This window comes from Ochotona curzoniae, unplaced genomic scaffold (assembly GCF_017591425.1).
Source record: "Ochotona curzoniae isolate NIBS_2020 unplaced genomic scaffold, NIBS_Ocur_1.0 contig_2321, whole genome shotgun sequence".
Classification (NCBI taxonomy): Eukaryota; Metazoa; Chordata; class Mammalia; order Lagomorpha; family Ochotonidae; genus Ochotona; species Ochotona curzoniae.
The window spans coordinates 13432161-13455957 of record NW_024465421.1 but is presented as its reverse complement, the minus strand read 5'-3'; the positions used below and the strand labels follow the sequence as shown (position 1 = coordinate 13455957).

The 23797-nt window shown below is 40.5% G+C and overlaps 1 protein-coding gene across 1 annotated transcript; it reads left to right on the top strand.

Moving 5' to 3' along the window:
- Window positions 1-11162: 11162 nt before the first annotated feature.
- On the top strand, window positions 11163-23306 carry ANKS4B (ankyrin repeat and sterile alpha motif domain containing 4B). The gene is made up of 2 exons (XM_040973908.1): window positions 11163-11326; window positions 21319-23306. The coding sequence occupies exons 1-2, from the start codon at window positions 11163-11165 to the stop codon at window positions 22403-22405; spliced, it is 1251 nt and encodes a 416-aa protein (XP_040829842.1). The 3' UTR covers window positions 22406-23306.
- The last annotated feature ends 491 nt before the right edge of the window (window positions 23307-23797 follow it).

Below are 23797 nucleotides of genomic sequence, written 5' to 3'. Positions count from 1 at the left end.
GGAGTTAGGGAGGAAGCGGCATTTTCCCTTCCTGACATACATCTGCCCTGGGTATTCTTCCAGTTGCTCTCTGGGCCAAGGATGAAACCCGAATTCCCTGAATTTTGCTCCAGGTGATTTGATATTTTCCCCCCATAGCTTTGAGAGAAATTGGGATCTTTGGGGCCACATATTTACACCTCCAACACATGTCTAATGAGGATGGTAAGGCTTATGAGATAAGAACGTGTCTTTTTCATGTCAGCAGATCTTTCCTGTAAGTAACCTCTAATTTTCTGGCCGTCATGAAAATCTCCCATATCCAGTGAATTCAGAAACACTTTTTTTTTTTAAAATAGAGGAAGCATCATTTACCTAAAATGTAAAAGTTTTAAATTTGATACAAAAAGTGCAATTACAGAGGAACAGTATAAGCCATAATCTTGCCACTGCTAATATTCAGGCCTGTAAATTTTATAGTCTTTTTTTTCTAGAAAATGTCACATACAATTTTTTTTAAAAAGATTAATTTTCTTTTATTTGAAAGATTTATAGAGAGAAAGAGAACCTTTCATCTGCTGGTTCATTCCCCAAGTGGCCACAATGGCCAGAGTTGAACCAATGCAAACCCAGGAGCTTCCTTCAGGTCCCCCAAGGACTTGAGCCATCCTTCACTATGTACAATAATATAAGGAACACACTTGTAACAGTTCTCTGGTTAACCCTCAGCATAAATTCTGGAAAGTAGAGTCCCAAAAAGTAGGCCAAAAGGGAATGATTCGAAACAAGAAGGTCATGTTATGCAGCCTGAGCTTTGACGAGCGTCAGGGCCAAATCGGGAGCTTTGATTTCCTGAGACTGGATCATCTCACCACCTGTCATTGTTCTTTGAGACACAGATATCTGTGAGGCCCATGTCCCGTAACTGATGAGAATGATGCCCAAACTGAACAAGAAGCAGGGTGGCACTTGTAATCGCTGATTTATGTATCTACAGCTAATGTGTTCCTCGAGTCGTTCCCATTCTGTTACAGGTGTCTGAAATGCCACCATAGGTTAGCGTTCCTGACTTTACTGATCAAGTGGTTCTCATTAACATCACAGATTCTTGGATCCCACACAAAAACTATCAGGTGATCCAGGGCAGGGGTCTGGGTAAGAACTGCTTAATAAGCAACATAGGTGATCCCTACGATCAAGAAAATCTGGAAAATACCTAGAGGAGGTAGGCAAGAAAATGAGTGGTTTTCAGTGGTCAGCCTCGTTATGGGATTAAGTACTAGAGAGGGGTTAAGATCCAAACCAGCAGATTTGGGCAGGGGGTGCGTGTTGAGATGATGAAGGGATTCACTTTGAGAGTAGTCTTTTTTTCTCATCCTGAGCGTGTTTTCCAGAATGTGGCCCCTTTTGCAACAAATGCAAGGTAGATTTGTTCCCAGGATGGTTAAGATGATGAGGTAGGAGTAATAATGGACACAAGACTCAAAGACCTACTGAGAAGGTTGTCAGAAAGACGACAGGTTATAAGCTGGTTCCTCCTTTCCCTAGCTAAGCCTGTGCCTTTCTTCCCTAGAAGAGGCAGCTGTGATCAGAGCCCCAGCCAAGGGCCCTGAGCAGAAGCCATAAAGATAAGAGGTGGGGCGGTGGCAGTGGTGAGTGCATTGGACATTAAGTTCACTGGCCTCTCTTGAATCATGCCAGTGCTATGCTTGGGGCAGATAGGGAATAAATAGCTCCAGACCCATGAGAATCAGTTCTGCTTCAGAAAAGTCCTGTATGAGTGCTGCAGGATACAAATGTCTTCAGCACATCTGGCTTTAAAAATGAGTAAGAAATGACTGAAAAATGACAGTTTTTAAAATGCATAGTTTTATCTTAATATTTAAAATAGACACTTATTTTTATATTGATCTGAAAGGCAGACACACACACCCCTCCACACCTGTTTCTCTCTCTCTCTCTCTCTCCTCTCTCTCTCTCTCTCTCTCTCTCTCACACACACACACACATAATATTAGGGAAGCAAGAGAGAGCTTTTTGCTGGTTCACTCCTCAAATGCATGCAGTAGCCAGGGGCAGGGCAAAGGTGGGAGCCAGGAGCTCAACTTGGGTCTTGAAAAGGTACTTAGAGAATACAGGTATTCTAAGTGGCAAACTAAACCATTGCATTCCTAGAGGTAACCTAAGCACTTGCCATAGGAGAACAAAAGTTCTTTACAGAAATGATAGGTTCTTAATATTTCACTAAACAAAAAGTGAGGTGTCTTTCAAATATGTGCTTTCCACATTCTTTCCAGTAATCCCCATTTGAACAAATATACTTTCTGAAGTGCCATTCTTATAAGCCATAATTCATAAATCTTAAAATCTAAATCCTTGGGGCCCAGTGCGGTACCCTAGTGGCTAGAGTCCTCACCTTAAATGTGCCTGGATCCCATATGGGTGCTAGTTCTAATCCAGGCAGCCCCACTTCCCAGCCAGCTCCCTGCTTGTGGCCTGGGAAAGCAGTCCAAGACGGCCCAAAGACTTGGGTTCCTTCATCCGCGTGGGAGATCTGCAAGAGGCTCCAGGCTCCTGGCTTCAGATCAGTGCAGCTCCAGCCATGTGGCTGCTTGGGGAATGAATCAGTGGACAGAAGATCTTCCTCTCTGTCTCTCCTCTTTGTATACCTGATTTTCCAATAAAAATGAATAAATCTTTAAAATAAGTAAATAAAATGATTTTATCCACCCATCTAATGATGAATATTGTATTGAAATGCCACTGTGTATCCTATAAACATGCACAGTTATTGTTAAATACTTTAAAAAGAAAATTCTAAAAGTAGGTGATAGAAGAAAAACTTGAGTGCTAACATCAAAAATGCAAAACTCAGGCTGATGCGGTCGCCTGGCGGCTGAAGTCTTTGCCTTGTACGTGCCAGGATCCCATATGGGTGCTGATTCTAGTTGTAGCGGCCCTGCTTCCCTTCCAGCTCCCTGCTTGTGGCCTGGGAAAGCAGTCAAGGACAGCTCAAAGCCTTGGGACCCTGCACCCACGTAGGAGACCCGGAAGAAGCTCCTGGCTCCTGGCTTTGGATCGGCACAGCTCCGGCGTTTGCAGCTGCTTGGGAGTGAGTCAACGGACGGAGCATCTTCCTCTCTGTCTCTCCTCCTTTCCAATAAGCTCTAGTATCAAAAGCTCATGGTCAAAACCCAGTGACATGAACGCATAATAACCCAGTGAATAGATCTGAAGAATAATGCATCCAAATAAAATCTAACTCCTTATCATAACATAAAGGGCATTGAGTTTAAACAGGTTTAAGTGACTTACTTAAGATCATTTACTAAGTTTGCAGCAGAGAGAGGTCCAGTGACAAAACTGATCTCCTGATACCAACCCTCCCTGCCCCACTTTCTAATTTATTTTAATTTTCCATGTGTGCATGAGGGGGTGTTTTAAAACTATGCTTCTCTAGCAGTTTGCTTCACTTTAAAAGTACAAGATGGCATTCATTAGAATTTAGCAGTATAAGAAAAATACGAGTCAGAAACACAGAAAATTCTACCAGTTATGCTAATACAGCTTAAAATAACTTGCAAATATCAAACACAAATTTAACTTGGAAAAATAAGATAGACTATGCCAATGAGAAAGTTTTTGTACGTCGAATGATAAGTAGCTCCTTTAACAATTTAACTATAAAATGTTAATGTCATTTTCCCATGGGGACCTTCAAACAGATCCAAGTGATTGAGCCTTTTAACAGAAATGGATTCAGGAAAAAAAAATAGACAAAGACTTTTTCAAGTTATAAAGGAAGAACAACTTCAGTAACGCTCAGAAGTTTTCAATAAAAGGTTATTTATGTATAATAATAACTAAAAGCTAATTTTTATAACAATGTTAGAGATAATCTTGTGGCTAGCAGCTGTGGCAATAGTTACTACAGGCATACAGCTAAAGTTTCGTAGCAATTTAGCGTGTTTCTTTCAGAATTTAAGAAAAAGTTCTTAGGGTGATGTTGTAAAAGTTTCAGTCTCCCTCCTTTTCCTGTTTGCCCACAAATCGCAGTGTGCCTTTGCAGTCAACCTGTTTATTTCATCGCTCCCTACCCTCCAAATCTGCCAGGCTAAGAGATGCTTTGGTCAATAAACTCTGGTAGAAGTGTGCCAGCTGAGTCCAAATCTCAAGTGGTGACAGCCCCTCTGTAAGAACAAGCCCAGGCTAGCCAGGCAAGTGGTGAAGGGTCACAAACAACACGGACAATATACCATTCAAGACCAACCTAGAACAACATTGTCCTTAGCAGACGCACTGGTTAACTAATGAAGAATGACTAAGTTCAATCAAGGTCAGCTGAGCACAGAGGAACTGTCCCATTGACCATAGACCTGTGGACAGCATAATGGTCTATTGTTTGATACCACTTAGCTTTAGGTGATTTGGTTTGCTGCACAATTATAAGAGCTGTCATTATTTAGACCCTGGTCTCTAAGTATGAGACTAAAGGTATTACTCTAGGAAAGTAGGAAGTGCTTGTTGCACATTCTGAAACTAAAGTTTCCCATAAAGCAATACACACACACACACACACACATCTTGTGCAAGTACATGCACAGACACAGGCTCTACTCTCAAGGGATTTGTTTTCTGATGGTGGAGACCAAATAAATTCTTATGAATACTTATGTAAGACCTTAGCATAAATGAATCAATTTAAATATTGTCTGGCATCTTTCCCTCTTCTTTTGTTAATGGTACCATGCTATTGCATTAGGAAACTCTTGCCCTTTGGAAATAATTTTGCTGAGACTTCATAGTCAAGCCACCTCCATGATCCTTTGAACAAGGGGAACCAAAGTAAATCAAATAATCCCCATTCTTCCTATAATTCTGAATCTTTAATATTTTTTTTAAGTAAAGCTTTCCTTTTAAAAATATTTATTTATTTGGAAAGCATAAGTAAAGAGAGATTATCCATCTGCTGTTTTACTTCCCAAATGGTTGCAACACCATGGGCTGTGTCAGACTGAAGCCAGAAGAGTCAGGAGTCTCTCAGGTACAGAGGTCCAAGCATTCAGGCCCCCTCCTGCTGCTTACCTCAGCACATCAATAGGGAACTTGACTGGAAATGAATCAGCCAGGTCTCGAAATGATGGTCGTGAGGAATGTCGGGTAGCAGCTTTCCCTACTACACTGCAGCTCTGGCCTGTAGTGTCTGAGTCTTGATCAGAACCGGTGCTGGTTAAGACTCAGCCCATTCTCCGAAGGCTTCATTGTGTGTTGGACCCAAAAAGTGCCTTGGGTCCAGAGTCTTGTGCATGTCTTTAGGTTTATTTGCAGCTTTTCTCTTGAATTTCAAAGTTTTACACAGATAAGTTGCAAAAACAGAAGAGCAAACAATCTGTGAAAACATCTACAGAGATTCGGCAGTCACTGACATGTCCCCCACTTGCCTTATGTCTGTCTGTTTTTGTCATAGTGTCATTTGAAAGTAAGTTATGGATATCATCCTCATAAATATTTCAGCACGTAACTACTAAGAGTGAGGTAATATTCCCAAATAATCATAATACCATTCTCACTCCTAAAAATGGACAATTCCACAATACTGTCTAATATACAGCCCGTATTCAGAATTTCCCAATTTCCTCCGAATCCCACTTATTAAATTTCATTACATCTCTTTAGAATCTTCAATTCTGTAAGATACTCGGTTTGTTGTCATTGTTGCTGTGACATTAGCTTTTTGTCAGTTACAGAAGGCTTTCCTAAAAAGTGATTTCATTTCTTACCAATTGATTATTTAAATATGATTTTTTTAAACACACTAAGCGTTGGTCTTGTGTGTGTGTGTGTGAGTGTAGACAGAGATATTGTTTGGGAAAACCTTGATACACATTTGTTTTTCAATACCACAGATGGCTCTGCTTATGCTGATTGCTTATATTTGGTTCAGGAGCCAAGAGAAGTAGAAACATGAGTTTAGTGGTATGTATATATTGGGTGTCTGTGTGTATGCTTATGTAAATTTTTCCCTACAATGGCCTACATAGAAAAAGGCAATGGATACAGGAAGAAATGGCTGCTAATTTTAGCAATGGCAGGATCCTGCTTGAATGGAGACAGTCTACGTCTGGTGCTTACCCAGCAGTGACATCGAAGTACTAAACCCCAGTACCTTGGGATGTGGCTGCATTTGGAGATGAAATCCTTACAGTGAAGTATTAGGGTGGTTCCAATCCAATATGACTGGTGTCCTTACAAGAAGAGGAGATGTGGTTGCTGTTGCGTACAAGAAGAAAGATAATGTGAAGATGGGTGGAAAGCATCTTCCCTTTTGACCCTCAGAAACAGTCATCTTGATCCCCCTCTCTCAGACATTCAGCCTCCAGGACCACAAGCAAATTAATTTCTGCCGTTTAAGTCACCCAGTCTTGGGTACTTTTTATAGCAGTCTGGTACACCGACGCAAAACCCTAGACTGAAAAATCCAAATCTGCATGGCTGTATTATCTTCTTTTTAGTACACCATGATAAGGGTTAGGACAAAACAAAAATCAACAACAACACCACCAACTCCCAGCTGTTGTTACTGAGAATAAAAATTCATAGGAAAAAGAAGTTTGTAGAAAATGAAATAATTCTATGTTTACAATTGCGCTAAAGAAAGAAGACTGTCTACTTTTCCATTGTTGGGTATTTCTACTGCTTCCGGTAGTGCTAGTCTGGCTCATGTACATTCACTGAGTACTCACTGCACACACCATACACTGTGCTATTGTACAGCTATTAAAGCAGTAATTAGTTGCAGCATTTCTATAAGTAATCATTTGAAAAACCCTCTTCAGTTTACAGATGAGCAAATGTAGTATCAGGGAGAAGTAATTCACCTAAATTAATGTCGTGATTCAATTTGGGGCTTAATGTTCATCAGTAACTGTCTAATTATCTGCTTTGGTTTTTATGGTATCTGCTAACTTGCTAAAGGGTACTGTCACATGTCTCCCTTGTGGGAAATTCTGCCATCCTCAAACAAACTGGCAGCTAATATCAATTTTTTTCAGGATCATTGTTCCTGTCATTTTCAGTCCTGGGTAAGGATTCAGTCACAGAGCCATAGAAGGAAAGCAGTGGTGGAAGGATTATGTAGATCCAAATCTTCAAATCACACACTAATAATCAGGAAAAAGACATTGAAGGAAAAAAAAGGAAGTTTATCCAGCTTACAAAGCCAGTTGATTTAAGTGTAGAATTTTAAGTTCATAGCCCCTGCTTAGACTACCCAGTATTCAAATTTTAAAGAATTTGTTTTTGGAAGCCTTTATAAAACTCTCCACTGTTACAATGTATGCCATCTGGGATTTAGCATTTATAAAATGTGCAGTTCAGAGATGCCAAGAGACTCCTCATGCAAACCAGATGGTACAATAACAACGCTGTCTTTATTTTTCTGGAGGAAAAATAGGGCTTTGAATGGCTTGAAGCTTATGTGAATAAATTAAACCCAATCAATACTTCAGGGACTTTGCAGTTTCAATAGTGCTTTTATCCACCTAAATATTTTCATAAATGTTTCCATTTGGAGAAGGAAAAACAAAAGGGCAGACAATGGTCCCTTCAGATGCCCTCATGTCTGTATTTAACAATGTTTCTAAGGAAAAACAACACCAGTGACCTTGAGGGTTTTTTTGGGGGAGGAGGGTGGCGAGTAGCAGGGAGGGAGAGGATAAAGTTGCTCTTATTCGGAGAATGATATATGTGTTTAAAGGCAACGTTGTTAAAGTCTGCTAAATAGGAAAAATCCACAGCACATCGGTTGAACTGTTTCATTACTGAGAAAAGAATGCACGGATAAGTGGCATTTTCTGGACAGTACATGGGACCCTGTCTTTATCAACACGTGTTCCTCATGAACCCAAGTTCAGTATATACAGAAAGGCATGTGAATAATGCCTTGTTCTGTCCTTGCTTGGTTCCTGTAAGTTTCCTAAGTAACAGCAGGGCTTCTGTAACCCCCTTTCATTCCCTTCTCTTTCTGTTATTGTTTTTATTTTCATTGAAATTCATAATAGGATCCTCATTAGATGAAGTAATCTTGTTAAAAAAAAAAAAGCAGTGTTCCCTGCTCAGGTCTTTCTCTTTCCTTGTCATGCAAAAATCTGCTTCCCCCAACCCCCAAGCCAAGTGAATTTCTTCTGTAATTAAACATGAATAGGTTCAGAGAACAAACAAAGTCTGCTTTGAAAAACAGATCTCTTAGGGCTCAGGGGGCAATCTCATTACTAAAAATATGTGTTTCTGAGTTCTAGAAGCCATTGAATTTATTTGCCAATTAACCATGAATGGACTTTTGAACAATGCGGGACAAATTTTGTTTGTACTTTGCCAGTTGGTTTTTCTTGGGGATAGATTGAAACTATCAATTACTACTAATCTTTGTTCCCCTACACCCTTTTCCCCCCTTCTGAGCAAAGAAACACATGAGATTTTGCTTTATAGTCATAGTCCTCGGGTAAATTGTTCATCCACAAGTTGGTTCGTTTAGGCCAGGATTGAATTCCATGTTATATGGAATACCCGTTTAGAGTCACCTCGGTCTCAGGTGGCTGCTTTTTTTGTGACAGCAACAGTGCCATTGCAGATAATAGGCTAAGGTGTCAGAGTTTTAGGAAAATGAGGAAGTAAAAGCTATTTCTTCTGAACATAGAAATGACTGCCAAGGGGACACAAAAGTCCCTGGAAGGACATTCTTAGAGGCGTACTGTCACTGCAGATGTATGAAGAGGTGTAGGGACAGAGTGTGGCTCCAACAGGGAGCTAGGTGAGAGCCTTAAGCAGAGGTTACAGCCACTCACCAAGCGTGTGGCAGCAATTCTTCTCTGACCTTCCAAGAGCCCAGCAGCATACTGTTCAATAAAAAAAAAATTTTTTTTCCAGAAGATACCATACAAACCAAGCTTGCAGCCAGAATCCTCAGTTGCTCTGCAATTACCGAGACTCATCATAAGGACTTAGTGTCTACGTCTCATGCAAATCTGCCTTAGTTCTTTTTCATTAACTTTGGCTGTCGCTATTTCTCATGAATTTTATTTCCTCTGGGCTTTTGGAGAAGAAAAATACAGATCAATCGAGGAGCTACAACTCTTGCTTTGTCTAGTCCCTTAAACCACAACCCCATAACTCCTTGTTTGTAAAAACATATTTTGTAATTTGTAAGGAATTTGACTTCATTTCATCTTCACTACTGTGAAGTTAGTGAATGATGGTTTTATGATCGTTAGCAACATCTCCTAATGTCATCCCTCAAGGAGATGTAGACTATGGGTAACTTGCCCCTGAGCCTGGATTCTGAATTCAGCCCTGTTTGTTAATCTCAGGTCGAAGGAGTCAGGTATGGGAAAACTTCAACTTAAGAAGCACTTGGCTCACTTCTCTTCTCCATCTGTACTTACTCTTCTCCAGGAAAGGAATTTTTCCAAGGAAATACCGACAGTGCCAGGATCTTAGCCCCTCTTGCCTCCCATTCTTTCAGTTCCAACGTTTTGCCATTCACAGAAGACTAAATCCAGGGCTTAAGTACTACCGAAGCTGAGAAACTCCTGTCTCTGCCTCATCTTGCCCTTCGATCCTTCTCCCTCTCTTCCATAATTGCTTTGCCATTCTCTTTTGCCTCCTCAATCTCCTCTTCCTGTTTTTCTTCTCCTCCCGATAGCAGACTCTTTGATTAGGATCTTACTTCAAATAACCCATCTTTGAGAAATGCTCTCTCAAGTTATGTGTATTTTCTCTATTTCAGGAACCATTAACGAATACACTTGTGCCCAGATTAAAAAAAGAAATGAATCACGTAAAACTGAATTGAGGATCAAGTGTTGTCTTTTTCTCAGAGTATCCACAATCGCATGTGGATATGTTGCTCTTTCTAGGGGAAAAAGTGTTCTTTCTTCCTTTTTAAAACAAACAGCACTGCCCTTCACAGAGCTTTATGCTTTCGACTGCTATTCACACAGAAACCAGAAAAAGGAATAAGCAGGAACAAATAGGAACCCTTGAAGCCAGTTAATCTCGTGGAAAAGCTAGATGAAAGTTCACACTTCTTTCAGAGTAGGCAAATAATTTATCTTGGAATAAAAGCTATTGACTAATAATTATGTTGGACAAAAAGAGATAAGAAGAATAAGCTGTTGCAGACTTCAAAAAAACATACTTCCATACATTTCATAATAATATTAGGCAATACTTATGGTGGATTCAGGAGACCAAAATGTGTAATACAACCTGCTTCAGGCTTCTGCCTTCTCTTACAGTCGGTGAGACCCATCCCACTCTGTCTGCCCTGCCTAAACCAAGCAGAGTTCCTAATCCATTGAGGTCTCTGTCTTCTGTCTCTCTTTTCTTATTCTTTTTTTCCTTTTCTTTTCCTTTTTTAGAAACAGCTGCACAAAGGCAGAGCAGCTAGGTAGGAGGTGCCAGCATTATAGGTAGCAGCTTCGGTGCCTTGCACCACCTACAGGACAGCTACTTGGTGTCCTAATTATGATGCTACTTGGGATGCCACATCCCACACTGAGGTGCCTGGTTCAAATCCCAGCTTCTCCACATCCCATCCAATTTCTTGCTAATGTGCAGTAGGTATTGCCTCAAGTACACAGACCTCTACTACCCATGTGGGAAACCACAGTGATCTCTGGCTCCTGGCTTTGGCCTGGCCCAGCCTTAACTGTTGTGGGCATTTAGGAAGTAAACCCGTACAGAGATGTCTCTCTCTCTCTGTCTCTCTTTCCCTTTGCCTTTCAAATAAAACGGAAACAAGCAAAAAAGACTTCTCCGTTGAACTAGACTAGTTTTGAAAATTTTTGAAATTGTTTTCTTCATCCCATACCTGGATGACCAGTATCACATTCAGGACTCACACACATGGACGTAGAAAGTTAAATATGCCTCAGAACATCCAAGATGAAACAGCAGGCTTTAGCAGGCTTTCATATGTGCCATCAAGGCCATGCCAGAAAGGTCTAAGTTCATGGACGTGGGCCTTTCTGGTTCCCTTCCGTGGAGCGAGGCTGCAATGAGCTTTGTCCCCAGTGACACTCATTCTTGTAACTGATTAACGAGCTGTGTATTCAGGCTCTCCTGCCAACAGCCTGCTCTGCCTGGGGGAGAAACACCTGGCTAACGTTTGGTGAGCAGGAAAAATGTCCACTCGTTACCACCAAGCTGCTAGCGATAGCTACCTGGAACTTCTGAAAGAGGCTACCAAGCGAGATCTGAATCTTTCTGACGAAGATGGCATGACTCCCACTCTCCTGGCAGCCTATCATGGGAACTTGGAAGCCCTCGAAATAATATGCAGCAGAGGGTGAGTTCAACCCAGCGGTTCCTTGTGGGACACAGCGTTAGTGACAGACTTTTGGAGTCAGCAGCAAGGAGGCAGAGAAGTCCATGCAAGCACTTGCTGTCTCTCCGGACTTTTCAGAGAGGGGGAAACATTGCCAAGGGATATACGCCTCCTACAGTGGGAACTAGCACCACAGGAGTGGCTCATTATTGAGCACACACAGAGAAGAGACCCTGAACTCTAAGTTGCGATTATCTGCCCTGCGTACGGCAGAGAGAAATTAATTCTATGCTTTTAAAATTCTTTCCCCTGAAATTTAAATAGAAATCATGGTTCTACTTGGTTTTGAATTCTCAACCTTGGTTGGAAGAAAGGCTTATTTTTATTAGAAATTTTCATAAATGCTTTTAAAATGCCACAGCCTTTTGTTAACATTCAATCCCAGTGAAAGCTTTACCAGAAATAGCAGATACACACACCACCACCACAACTCTAACTTTTAACCTAGCAACTAGCTAGTTCCTTTCTTCTACTTTTTCTGTTACTAGAGGGATTAGGCAGTATAAACAATTACAATCCAAAAAAGAGTAGAGGAAGAAAGGAAAAAAAGGTGTAACCAACAAGGCCAACTCAATTCAACTCAATAACCATTTATTTTGTGTATGTTATGTGCCAATCTTTTTGGAGATACTGACAGCAGTAAGAAAGATACGGTGTCATTCATGGTGATCAGATTGGAGAGTGGAAGATATGTGTTTTAGAAATTGAAGCAAGAGGGGCACAAAATAGCCCAGACTAATCTACCCTAACCTCAAGTTTCAGGAAAATCTTTACTAAGGGGTAAGTGTTTCAGCTGAGATTGGGAAGATGAGAAGGGGGTGAAGATGAAAGGGTTTCCCCCAAGACGAAGTACTGTGGAATCTAGGACCTGAAGAGATTGGATGTAGCTGGTCTTGGTTTCCATGGGGACAGAACAAGGATAAGAAAGCAGGCCACGTCACCAGCATCCTGTGAACACTGTTAAAGGGTTTTTAAGGAGTGTACTAGGGACCTGGAAAAGTTATGTCTTGGGGTGAGGCAGGAGAATCATCAGGCAAATTTATGTTTATAAAATTTGTCCAGGGAGTTGTAATGAGGGAGAATGTGTCCAGGGGCTGTTTTAACGGTAGAGATGAAATGACTGACTATGTCAGTGTCAGTGGGAATGAGGAGGCGTGGCTGGATTGGAGTGGCAGTTTGGATGCGGAACCAAGGATTGACTGGTATGTGCAGGTAATAAAAGGGGAAGGTCAAGGCCCCCAGGTTCTGACGTGGTCGACTTGTGGGTGCTGACACTCTGTTGAAGAATGGGGCACTTTTATAATAGTGAGAACTCAGGCCTGGGAGATTTGAGGCCCTTGTGGAGGACCAGAAAAAGACGCTGACCCAGAAAATTAAGCCACATGTATGTAAACAAATATAAAGGAACAAAAGTCCTGTAATGCTATGAAATTAACATTTATATGTTATATGTGATTACCACATTTATTGTAGATGCAGTGTATATGATATACGTGTGTCAATATGTACATCAACACTTCTAATATGAATGTCAAAAGCTTAGTATTCTAAGTCAATAAATACATTTCTTAGTCATTCCCCCTGATGTACATATACTTGCTTTATCCGAGCTTGAAAAGTGCTATGATGAGCATTCAATATAAACATTTTCTCATACATTTTCTTAAAAGATTTATACTTTTTTTTTTATTGGAAAGTCAGATATACACAGAGGAGGAGGGACAGATAGGAAGATCTTCCGTCTGCTGATTCACTCCCTTCCCAGGCCACAAGCAGGGAGCTGGATGGGAGGCGGGGCGGCCAGGACAAGAACCAGCATCCCTGTGTGATCCCGGCGTGTGCAAGGTGAGGACTTCAGTCACTAGGCATTATAATTGTGCCAGGCCCTTCTCATACTTTTTTGAGACTCAGTTCTCTCAAGTGAAGTTTCTGGGTCAGCTGGCATGCATCTCAGTCTGTTTGAGCTGCTCTAAAAGTGCACACACACACACACACACACACACACACACTCTGAATGGGATAACTTAACAAAGCAAAGAAACGTAGAGGTGCAAGACTAAGGCTGTATCACTTTCCGTCGTCTGATGAGAGCCTAGACTGTGCTTTGTTCCTTCTCCCGATGGGAGGAATGCTGTGTTCTCACCAGCCAGAAAGGAAGGAGAGGGGAGGACACGGAAAATTCCCTCCGTCAAGCCCTTTTACTAGGGTACCTGGTCCTATTCATGAGGGTGGAGCCTTTGTCAATCACGCACCTCCTGAAGGTAATACCTCCTTACACTATTGCTTTGAAGACTGAATTTCAGCATGCATTTCAGAGAGGATACAAACAAGCAAACCACAGAAGCAAGTGCTCAATTTAAAGACTGATTGAAATTGGCAAATTGTGCTTCACAACATAGGTACTCATTTTGCCAACATGATAGGCACAAAATCATACATCTGAGTGACTTTAGTTTTCTCTTCTTTGGTTACTGGTGAGATTGGGAATTCATTTTGTGCTTAATGGATGTTGTGGTTCCATATTTGTAACCTGTTTATGGGCAACCTTATTCCGCTTTTATATTGGAATCTTCAGCATTTCTCATTGATTTATAAAAATTCTTTTCAAAGTTAATATCCTTTCTTCTTTTAGTTACCTTCAGTCTAATTCAGATGTTCCCTAAAAACTGGCTATGATTAAAATGGGAGGTAGGGCATATAATTAGGAAAAAAAAAAAAAACCTGAAGATAATACATATAAATCTACCGATCTTGGCCATATAATTCTAATGTTGCTATCAAGACTAAAATTGACTTTTTAAAAAAACATTATTCATTTATTTATTTGAAAGATCAGAGACAAAAGGAGAGATAAAGAGAGAGATCTTCCATTGCTGTTTCACTTCACAGATGGCTGCAATGGCCAGGGCTGGACCAGGTGGAAACCAGGGGCCTGAAACTCCACCTGGGTCTCCCATGTATGTTGCAGGAGCCTATGGTCTTGGGCCATCTTCTGCTGTTTTTTCCCTGCCATTAGCAGGGAACTAGATTGGAAATGGAGCAACCAGGATATGAATTGGTGCCCATGTGGAAGTACAGCAGCATAGGCTCTGGTTTTACCTGGCACATCACAATGCCAGCCTCCCTACTAACATTTTCTTTAGCACATTTTTAGGTATTTATCTCTGTAATTTGTTGTATCTAGTCCATCTGTTTCTTCACTAGTTGGACATAGTCATGTGATTTCTTTCAATGTGATAGCATAAGCAAGCCCATTTTTCTTTATATCTATCTAGCTATGGGCACAAAAATTCTTCTCACCCTGTATTTTTCAGTCTTTCATTTGTCTTCTCATGGATTCCAGTATATTCTAGATTTAATTTCCATATACAGAAGCATTTAAGATACACTGTGTTAAATTGGCCTGGTATGGGTCAAAAATGTGTTTTCATATTACTTTCCATTTTGAAAAGTTATTGAGAGGGAAGGAGGAAGCGAGAGAAACTGAAAGAGAGGGAGAAAGAAACAGTGAGTTTCCATCCATTGGTTTATTCTCCAAATGCCCAAAACAGGTGAGACCAGAGCAGGATGGGGCAAGAAGTTAAGAACTCATCTATGAGTTAAACCACCACCACTGCTTGCCAGGATCTACATTAGCAAAAAGCTGGCATATGGAATTAGAGCTGGAGTTGAACTCACCCATTCAGATGTGAGACACTGGCATCTTAATTTCTAGGCTGCCTGTGCCCTACCTCCCATTTTGATCATAGCCAGTTGTTCGGGAAAATGTGAAATCTAAGTACTAATTAGACTAAAGGGGGTTAAAGAAGAAAAAAATTAATTTGGAATCTATTCATTTCCATCTGATTATATGTTTAAAATTAGTTAACTAATTATGTTAACTTGTAGTACCCAAGCTCAGCTTTGAGAAAACATTTTCTTCTAAAATTTAAGGACAGAAAGCATTCATTACACTGGAATTCTCAATTACCCCTGCCTGTGTTTGAGTTTTGTTTAGTTTTATTTTCTAAAAAGGATGTAACTTTTATTTCTCTCTGATTCCTAAGGGAGTATAGATTTACTGTAACATTTCACATCAGACTGGCAGTATATCTGTCATGAAAAGAAAAAAAAAAATCACACGCCCGTTCTTACAGTCATTAACTTACGGATACACGGTGTAGATGCTCCATGGCTCATAGCACTTGTCATTTTCCAGCCGGGCATCACAGCTTAGCAACACAAGGCACTGTTGTTTACCGTCACGGTCACACAGCTGAGAGTCGCTGTTGCTACAGGGACTACCCAGACTCTATAGAGTATCCTGTTGGCATTTTGCTAGCCAGGGCAGAGATGAGCATTTGAAATGCAGTTTCTAATGAGTTTGTGTATCACTTTTGCATCAATGGAAAGTCAAAAAATTGTTAAACAGAGCCATCACAAATTAGGGATCATCTATAGATCCTTCAGGACTTATTTTGAGGACACAGCAGACATGTAACTTTGTTTTTTAAAAGTCATACAACCAGTGCCGAAACCTTCCAATTTTTTTTAAACAATATATTACAATCCATTTGAAAAGTTGAGATATATTCCACTATTTCAGTGACTCATGACATGATGACTTATAGTTTGATCACTTTTTAAATGGCAAATAAAAAATAGTATGTATTATGATATAGATTATGATTAGAAGTATTTATTGCAGAATGGCTCAATCAAGCAAATTAGCATTTATATGGCATCACATAGCTATCTTTTGTGTCTGTATGTGTATGGAAAAAATACTGTATGATGCTTTGTTATTACCAAGAGTCACCATATGTACAATAGATCTCTTTTTCCTCCTAACTGAAATTTCGTCTCCTTGAACACTTCTGTAACTCCTTGCCCTCCCTAGTTCTATGAGTTCAACATTTTTAGAATCTGTCCTAGTGAGATCAAGCAGTATTTTATTTCCTGTGCCTGGCTTATTTTATTTAACACAACATCCTCCAGGCTTATCCATATAAATGACAGAGTCTCCCTAATTTTGAGGCTGAATTGCATGCTGCTGTGTGTGATATATTTTCTTTATCTAGTCATTCATTGATAGGTGCTTAATAGTGATTCCATGATTTATTCAGTGCCTACACATATATTTTATTTGGGCCCATTTTATTTAGTTATTTCTTAAATATTTACTTATTTATGTGAAGGTATAAAAAAAAAGAGGGTGGGGAGATATTGGAATTGAGAGAAAAAGAGAGCACGAGCGCGCGAGAGAGATCTTGCATCTTTTAATTCACTTCCCAAGTGACCCAGCAGTCAGGGTTGAGCCAGGATGAAAACAAGAGCCTTCAGTTTCATCAGAGTCTTCTGTATTAGTGGCAAGGGTTAAGTATTGAGCCTTCATCCACTGCTTTTCCCAAATCATTAGCAGGGAGTTGGGTTGGAAGTTGAGCATCTAGGATAGAAATTAGTTCCCATATTGCCAAGCCCATGGACTCATTTTTTTTAAAGATTTATTTTATTTTTATTGGAAAGGCGGATATACAGAGAGGAGGAGAGACAGAGAAATATCTTCCATCCGAGATTCACTCCCCGAGTGAGCGCAACGGCCGGTACTGTGCTGATCCAAAGCCGGGAGCCAGGAGCTCTTCTAGGTCTCCCACGCGGGTGCAGGGTCCCAAGGCTTTGAACCGTCCTCGACTGCTTTCCTAGGCCACAAGCAAAGAGCTGAATGGGAAGCAGGGCCACTGGGATTAGAACCAGCCCCCATATGGGATCTTGGCGCATTCAAGGCGAGGACTTTAACTACTATACTATTGTGCCGGGCCCATTGATTCATTTTATTTTGACATAATGGTTATAAGTCAAGTTGGAATGAACATTTCTACTTACCAATCTTTACCCAAGGATCAGATGTTTCTTTAGGATAATTTCTTGAAGTTAGGAATTTGTTGATATGAAAACTTGAATTTGTTGATTTACAAGGGTGCCATGTTTTAAAGACTTATGGCACATATTATACAAGGAAATTGGATCATTCTTCCTCCAGTGATAGTTCTTTCTTTACACTCCTATCCAATTAAGTATTATTATTTTATTTTATTGCCTGTCAAATAGGCAAAAAGAAACATATCATTTAATTTGCCATTTTTTGATACTAGTCCAACTAATTCCTTTTTATGTAGAGAAAAACACTTTTGAAAAAACACTCGTTTTCTGAGAACTTCCCCCAAAAAATCAATTCAACTTCAGAAGAAGAAATTGGAATAGAACAGAAGCTTGGAGTAATTTGATTTAAGCTGATTGTGTATTTAGTTGCAATAACACCAACCCAGCTTTAAAAGCATTGCTCAAGTGCACTAATCTACCAATTATTTAAAAATCTCCCCAGTGAATTTCTCTTTGGGAAAAAAAAAAAAAAGTCAACGCTTGGATTCAGCATCACCCAAGGAAACCCCAGAACATCAGTGTTGGCTGCAGATTGCCAGATGCCGATTGTGAGACTGTCTGGGCAGATGTTCATTTGAACGGTAAACAGGGACAGAATTCAGAGGGACCCCACGAAATGTGTCAGTAGAAAATATTTAAAATTATGCTATACATAAACTTGGAAAGTTGTCTGTAAAAAAAGGATTATTGATATGTAGAAACAGCTTAAAAGTAGTAGGGAAATCAGCAAATGTAGAATTTTGCACTGACATTTTCTCAAAAGACATACCTTTTGGGATCCTCGCAGGTTTTGTCCATGCCATCCCTCCTTTCTTGAGATCCATAGAGTTGGCAAACTTCTACTATTCTATGACCTTAAGCAATTGATTTAATACCTTGTCATACCACTGCTACAGTCACGCCTCCCAATAATTTCCTTTTTAACTTTCTTCAATCTAGGGGTTATTACAGGCAAATTTAATCAGTCTGGTTTTGGTTTCTGTTTGTAGTGCCATCTTGGATGTTTTATATAATCCCTTTTGTGATTATTGTACTTAAGGAGTCTTTTGAATCTGGTGTTTGATTAAAACAAATAAAGTGAAATCACATGTTTGGGGACAGGGTGAGGCATTGTGCTCCCCTAAGTTGCTTGACTGTGCTAGCTCTGAAAAGGGTGTCTTCAGGGTGGAGCTGCTCAGTCACACTGCCTGATCAGAGCCATCTTGAGAGGGGCTGCCAGCAAAGCTGGGTTATTTAATATTTACTTTCCTTAGATTCCATTTCACTTTATTTCCTTACCTTGTTCTTGCCCCCAGCTCCATGCACACTAGACATGGTAACAGATTCCTAGTTCCCCAAGCGTGGCCTGTGATATTCGCTCTATGCACGCATCTGCTCGCATGCTGTACTCTCTGCACAGAAGGGGATTGCCAATTGCCAACTTGCCAGTTGGATCTAGCCCACAAATGTGTTTTATTTGGACTTCACTGTTATTTTTCTTTCAAATTTGAGCCAACACTTAAAAAAAAAATTACACGTGAAATTCCACATCCGAGGCTTTGCTTGAAAAAAAAAAAAATGGACTCTCCGGGAATATTGTATCTGCTTTCATTTAAAGTAGCATCAGAGACAGGGCGCTCCTACTGTGCTTTCCACACAGAACACACACTTCACCATGACTTTGAGGGAAGAACAAAGTTGGCCCCATTCAGTCACTTTGAGTATCTAATTTGTTTCTTTGGGCTGGGTTTGAGACCAGCTAATGATAGGTGACACAAAGAAGGAGACCTAGACTTTGCCTTCAGGGAATTATTATCTAACGAGGGAGACCAAGCATAAAGATTTGACATTCACACTGAAGGGTTATTGTGCTGCAAAAATTTACTAGATGGATATGAGGACAAAAATATCTGAATTTAAGGATTATAAATTTAGATGCAATGGAAATGCTAACAACAAATGTTTCTATACAACTCACTATGCATCGTTTTTCGAATGCTTTGTGCCTATTAAGTTACTTAGTTAACACTGCAACTCTTTAGGTAGTATTTTTATTCTCTATTTACAGACCAGAAATCCTAGAAAAGTTCATTTAAGCTTGAAGCATTGTAGCTGGTAAAGTGGGAAAAATTAAAATGTGTTAAGCTAAGGTGATGGGCTGTGTTGGAGACAATTAGACTTGAAGACCCAAGTGTTACGTCTGTTGGCATCACACCCTTGACAAATGCATAATGGTCTCAAGTCTTGCTTTACTCCTGTGATAATTATCCTTGTCCTCTTTAAGTTGGGGGATTTTGGTGGACACTGGTGGTGGACAATGAGTGTGAAAGTGCTTTACAATTGAAAAGCTTGAGGCAGGAGGGGTTACAAACTGTTTTCATGCAATGAGAGGTTGCAGCTCTTCTCAATTTGTAGCAAGTCTAAAAATCATCCAGGGATCTTGCTAAACTCTAGATTCTGATATCAGTAGGTCTTGGTTGGAATGGCAGATAGTACATTTCTAACTAGCTCACAGGTAATACTACTGCTGTTGCTACTGGTCCAGGAGCCAACCTTTGAGTAGCAAGGAGTAGAGGGGATTATATAGTACATCATCAGGTCAGTTACAAGCGTGTAGACCTATTCTTCGGTTTCTATCGTCCTTTCTCCAGAAACGTTAAGAAGACTTCTCAGTTTCTCTCTTGTGTCTTTCCCTGGAGTCTGCACTCTCCCAGGAGAGCGAGGCTGATATCTTGGAAGCACGGTTTCCAGTAAACACTCATTTTACAAATCATGTACATGGTACTGGAATTAAGATGAGGAATAAAGGGAAGTGTTTTATCCTTTCTATAAATAATGGTTATAACAGGAACTGTTTCCCATGAACCCAGCATCTATTCTTTTTTTTCTTGCTGATGAGTACACAGTTTTGTTCAGGTATTTACTTTCGTACAAATAACTCAGAGGAAGTTAGCTACAGTATGGTGGGGTCACCTCTTATTAGCTTAGGAGAAATTAAGTACAACTTTTTTAGGGGGAAGTTTGGAGGAAGTTAAACAGTGATTATTAGAAACAAAATTACATATATATCTGTAATAAATTATATTAAAAAGAACACTTGAAACTCATTACTTCCTAATTAGTTTACCACATTTTACCATTATCTCTGAAGAGTAGTAATACCTGTTGAATATCTTTATGGTGGAAACAATTCTTAAAAAGTATTTGTTTATTTGAGATGTAGAGAGATATGGGCAGAGGAAGAGCTTTCACCCACCCAATTTCTCTTCCCAAATGCCTACAAAAACTTGCTAAAGCAAAAGCCAGAACCAGGAATTCCATCCAGGTTTTCCCTATGGGCATCAGGGAACCAGTTACTTGATCCATCACGGATGTTTCCCAATGTCTACAACAGTAGGAAGCCAGAGTGAATGTGTGGAGTTGAGTGGTGAATCCAGATACAAATGTGGAACATGGGTTCCTAACTCACATCTTGATTACCAGACCAAAAGCCCTTCCCTCGGTAATTCAAAAAACATACAAATGCACATGTCTTCCAAACTCTGCATCCAAATATTGGTAGCTTGAAATTTGACATGATGACAGGATTTATACAATAGAAACTGCCACATGATATAAAAACAAACCTTTGATTAAGTTTCTTGGATGAGTTAGTTGTTAAAAAGTTACCCACCCACCATGGAAAAATCTTATGCTTAGATTCAGGGGTAATTCTAATTGAAGTTACATATGGTACTGTATTTCCCTTTCTTTAGGCATATGACCCAATTCTGGCCAAGGAAGCATAGAAATTATTATGCTAGGGAATTTCTTGGAAAGATTTTCTCCTAAAAAAGAGATACAGAGTAGATTTTTTTTTTCCTGTTTCTGGACATGTGATATCTTGATGTGACATTTTTGGATTCACAACATCTGACTTATTGTCAAGGCAGTAGAGACATGGTTACATCAGTATGCATTTTGTTCTTTTTTGTTTTGTTTTGTTTTGTTTTACATCTCATTTTCAGAGGACAGAAAAAAAAAGGCTTAATATGTTTTTCTATTCTGTCTTCTAGAGGGGATCCTGATAGATGTGATATCTGGGGAAATACTCCTCTCCATTATGCAGCTTCCAACGGCCATGCCCACTGTGTCTCATTCCTCATCAAGTTTGGGGCCAACATCTTTGCCCTGGATAATGACTTACAGTCTCCACTGGATGCTGCTGCCAGCAGGGAGCAGAATGAATGTGTGGCCCTCCTAGATAATGCTGCCACTACCCAGAATAGCATAAACCCCAAGAGGGTCACAAGGCTGAAGGAGCAAGCTCAGAAGAATGCCAGGAAGCAGATCAAAGAGTGCGAAAGGCTCCAAGAGAAGCACCAACATAAGATGGCCCGTTCCTACAGCAAGGAAGAATCTGGGACCCTCTCTACATCCAAGGGCACCTTCTCCGACGCATCTTTTTCAAGTGCTTCTGCCTCCAGTACATTCGGGTCACTGTCTAAGGGCATTAAAGACACTTTCAAGTTAAAGTTTAAGAAGAACAAAGACACAGCAGAAAAGATGGAAAAGGAAAATAGAATTGGGCAGAGGAACGTGATGGAAGTGTTCAGAGAAGAGGAAGAAAACTCATTCTTAGAGGACTTCAGAGAGAAGCTCCAGATCTCAGCAGAGGAAGGCAGCAGTGGGCAACATGAATCCATTCTCAATCGTCCAGGTCTAGGAAACATCATTTTTCAAGGAAACAGAGCATCAAGCCTTGAAGATGTCTCAGAGAGAAAGAGGGAGTTGGGATTCCAAATGCCTGTGGAATTGCTTCAGAGAGGAGAAGCAGAGGCTGATGAAGCTGAGGCTGATGAAGAGGGAGAGGACATCAGGCCCGAAGATGACCTGCCCTGGGATGATGCTGAAGTGGAGTGGGAAGAGGACGTGGCGAACGCCACTCCCCTGGAAGTGTTCCTGCAGTCCCATCATCTGGAAGAAGTCCTCCCCATCTTGATGAGAGAGGAGATCGATCTAGAAGCTCTATTGCTTTGCTCTGACGAGGATCTTCAAAACATCCAAATGCACTTGGGTCCCAGGAAGAAAGTTCTTAATGCCATAAATAGAAGGAAGCAAGTACTGCAACAGCCTGGGCAGCTGGTTGACACCAGTCTCTGATGGAGAGGGGTGGGTCCACAGAGTGAGCTCGCATCATTGAGAAGCACTCCAGGCAGCGTCCCTTCTCTACTCCATGCCAGACCATTGGGAATGGCTCCTAGGGTTTTAGAGATGCCTACCCCAGAAAGAAGTCCAAATTTTGTCTGGGAAATTCTCTGTACCCCATCCAAATAAACCATTATCCAGACACTAAAGATGACCTATGAACAAGAAAATGGCGTTTTTCTCCAATTGTCTTTTTGATGTGTGTGGATGAAGAAAGGGTCAAATGGATGACAGAAAGGGGAAAGAAGCTTTCTTTACTTTTCTAAATTTGGGTTTAAGTGTACAATCTCTCATCATACTTGTATGCTGCTTACTTTCTAGTCGTGATAGGCTGGGGTTCTAACTATGGTTCTGCTGTTGGCTCTATGACTTTATCTGATGGTGGAGACTGCAATTTCAATGGAGGCATCGGCCTGAGGCTTGATGCCCCACTTCAGTGCATCTAACCTTTTACTACACTTGATCTTAGCCAAAAGGCCGAGAAACAATCAATCTAACCATTTAACAGACTTTTACACGCTCGCAAATATTGGAAGTGGGTCTGTCATACTCCTAGCTGAGAGGCCGTATGGCAGGTTGGAAGAGTAAAGAAAGAAAATATAAGGCACCTATCAGAAACTGAATCGTACCAACAAAGTGGACTTAATTCATCAATGTAACTGTTTTTGGAGAGGGCCTTTAAATAGGTGATTAAGAATAAATGAGATCCTAAGGATGGGTCCATAATCTCATGTACTTGGTGTCCATATAAGAAAAGAAAACGATGCTAAGGATGCATGTTGACACGGAAGGATGCATGTTGTGAGGACACAACACCATCTCATAGTGGCCATCTGCATGTGAAGGAGAGAGGCCCCAGGAAAAACCAAGCCTGATACCGTCTCAGTCTCAGACCTCCAGCCTCCAGAGCTGTGAAGAAAAAAAAAATAATATCTAGTTTGAACCACTCCTTCTGAGGTGTTTTGTCCTGGTAACCGTAGCAGAGAATTGTGGTTCCTATGCAAGAAGGCAGGGGAAGAGAAAACAGAAATGGAAAAAAATAATGTTACCTAATGCCTTTTCTAGGGTTGACACTTGCAACTTAAAAAGGGGGGAAGAAAATCTAGGCTTATTGTAGAGAGAAATTTGCTGATAAAGGTAAAGTCTGACATTTCCATGCGTATATTGTGCATGTATCTTTTACTGTTATTTATCACCATTGCTGCATGTCTGAAGATGTGTTAGTTTCTACAGCATAAACTGGACATAGTATAGCTGGATGCAGCCAACCTGGGTTTGAATGGCAATCCCAATTTCAAACTGAAACCTTGCTGAATATCTAAGCTTCACTGGATTTTTATGGCCAGG

Coding starts and splice junctions, on each gene's coding strand:
- ANKS4B (XM_040973908.1), top strand. CDS start 11,163: ATGTCCACTCGTTACCACCAAGCTGCTAGCGATAGCTACCTGGAACTT. Junction 11,327..21,318: donor GAAATAATATGCAGCAGAGG/GTGAGTTCAACC, acceptor TCTGTCTTCTAG/AGGGGATCCTGATAGATGTG.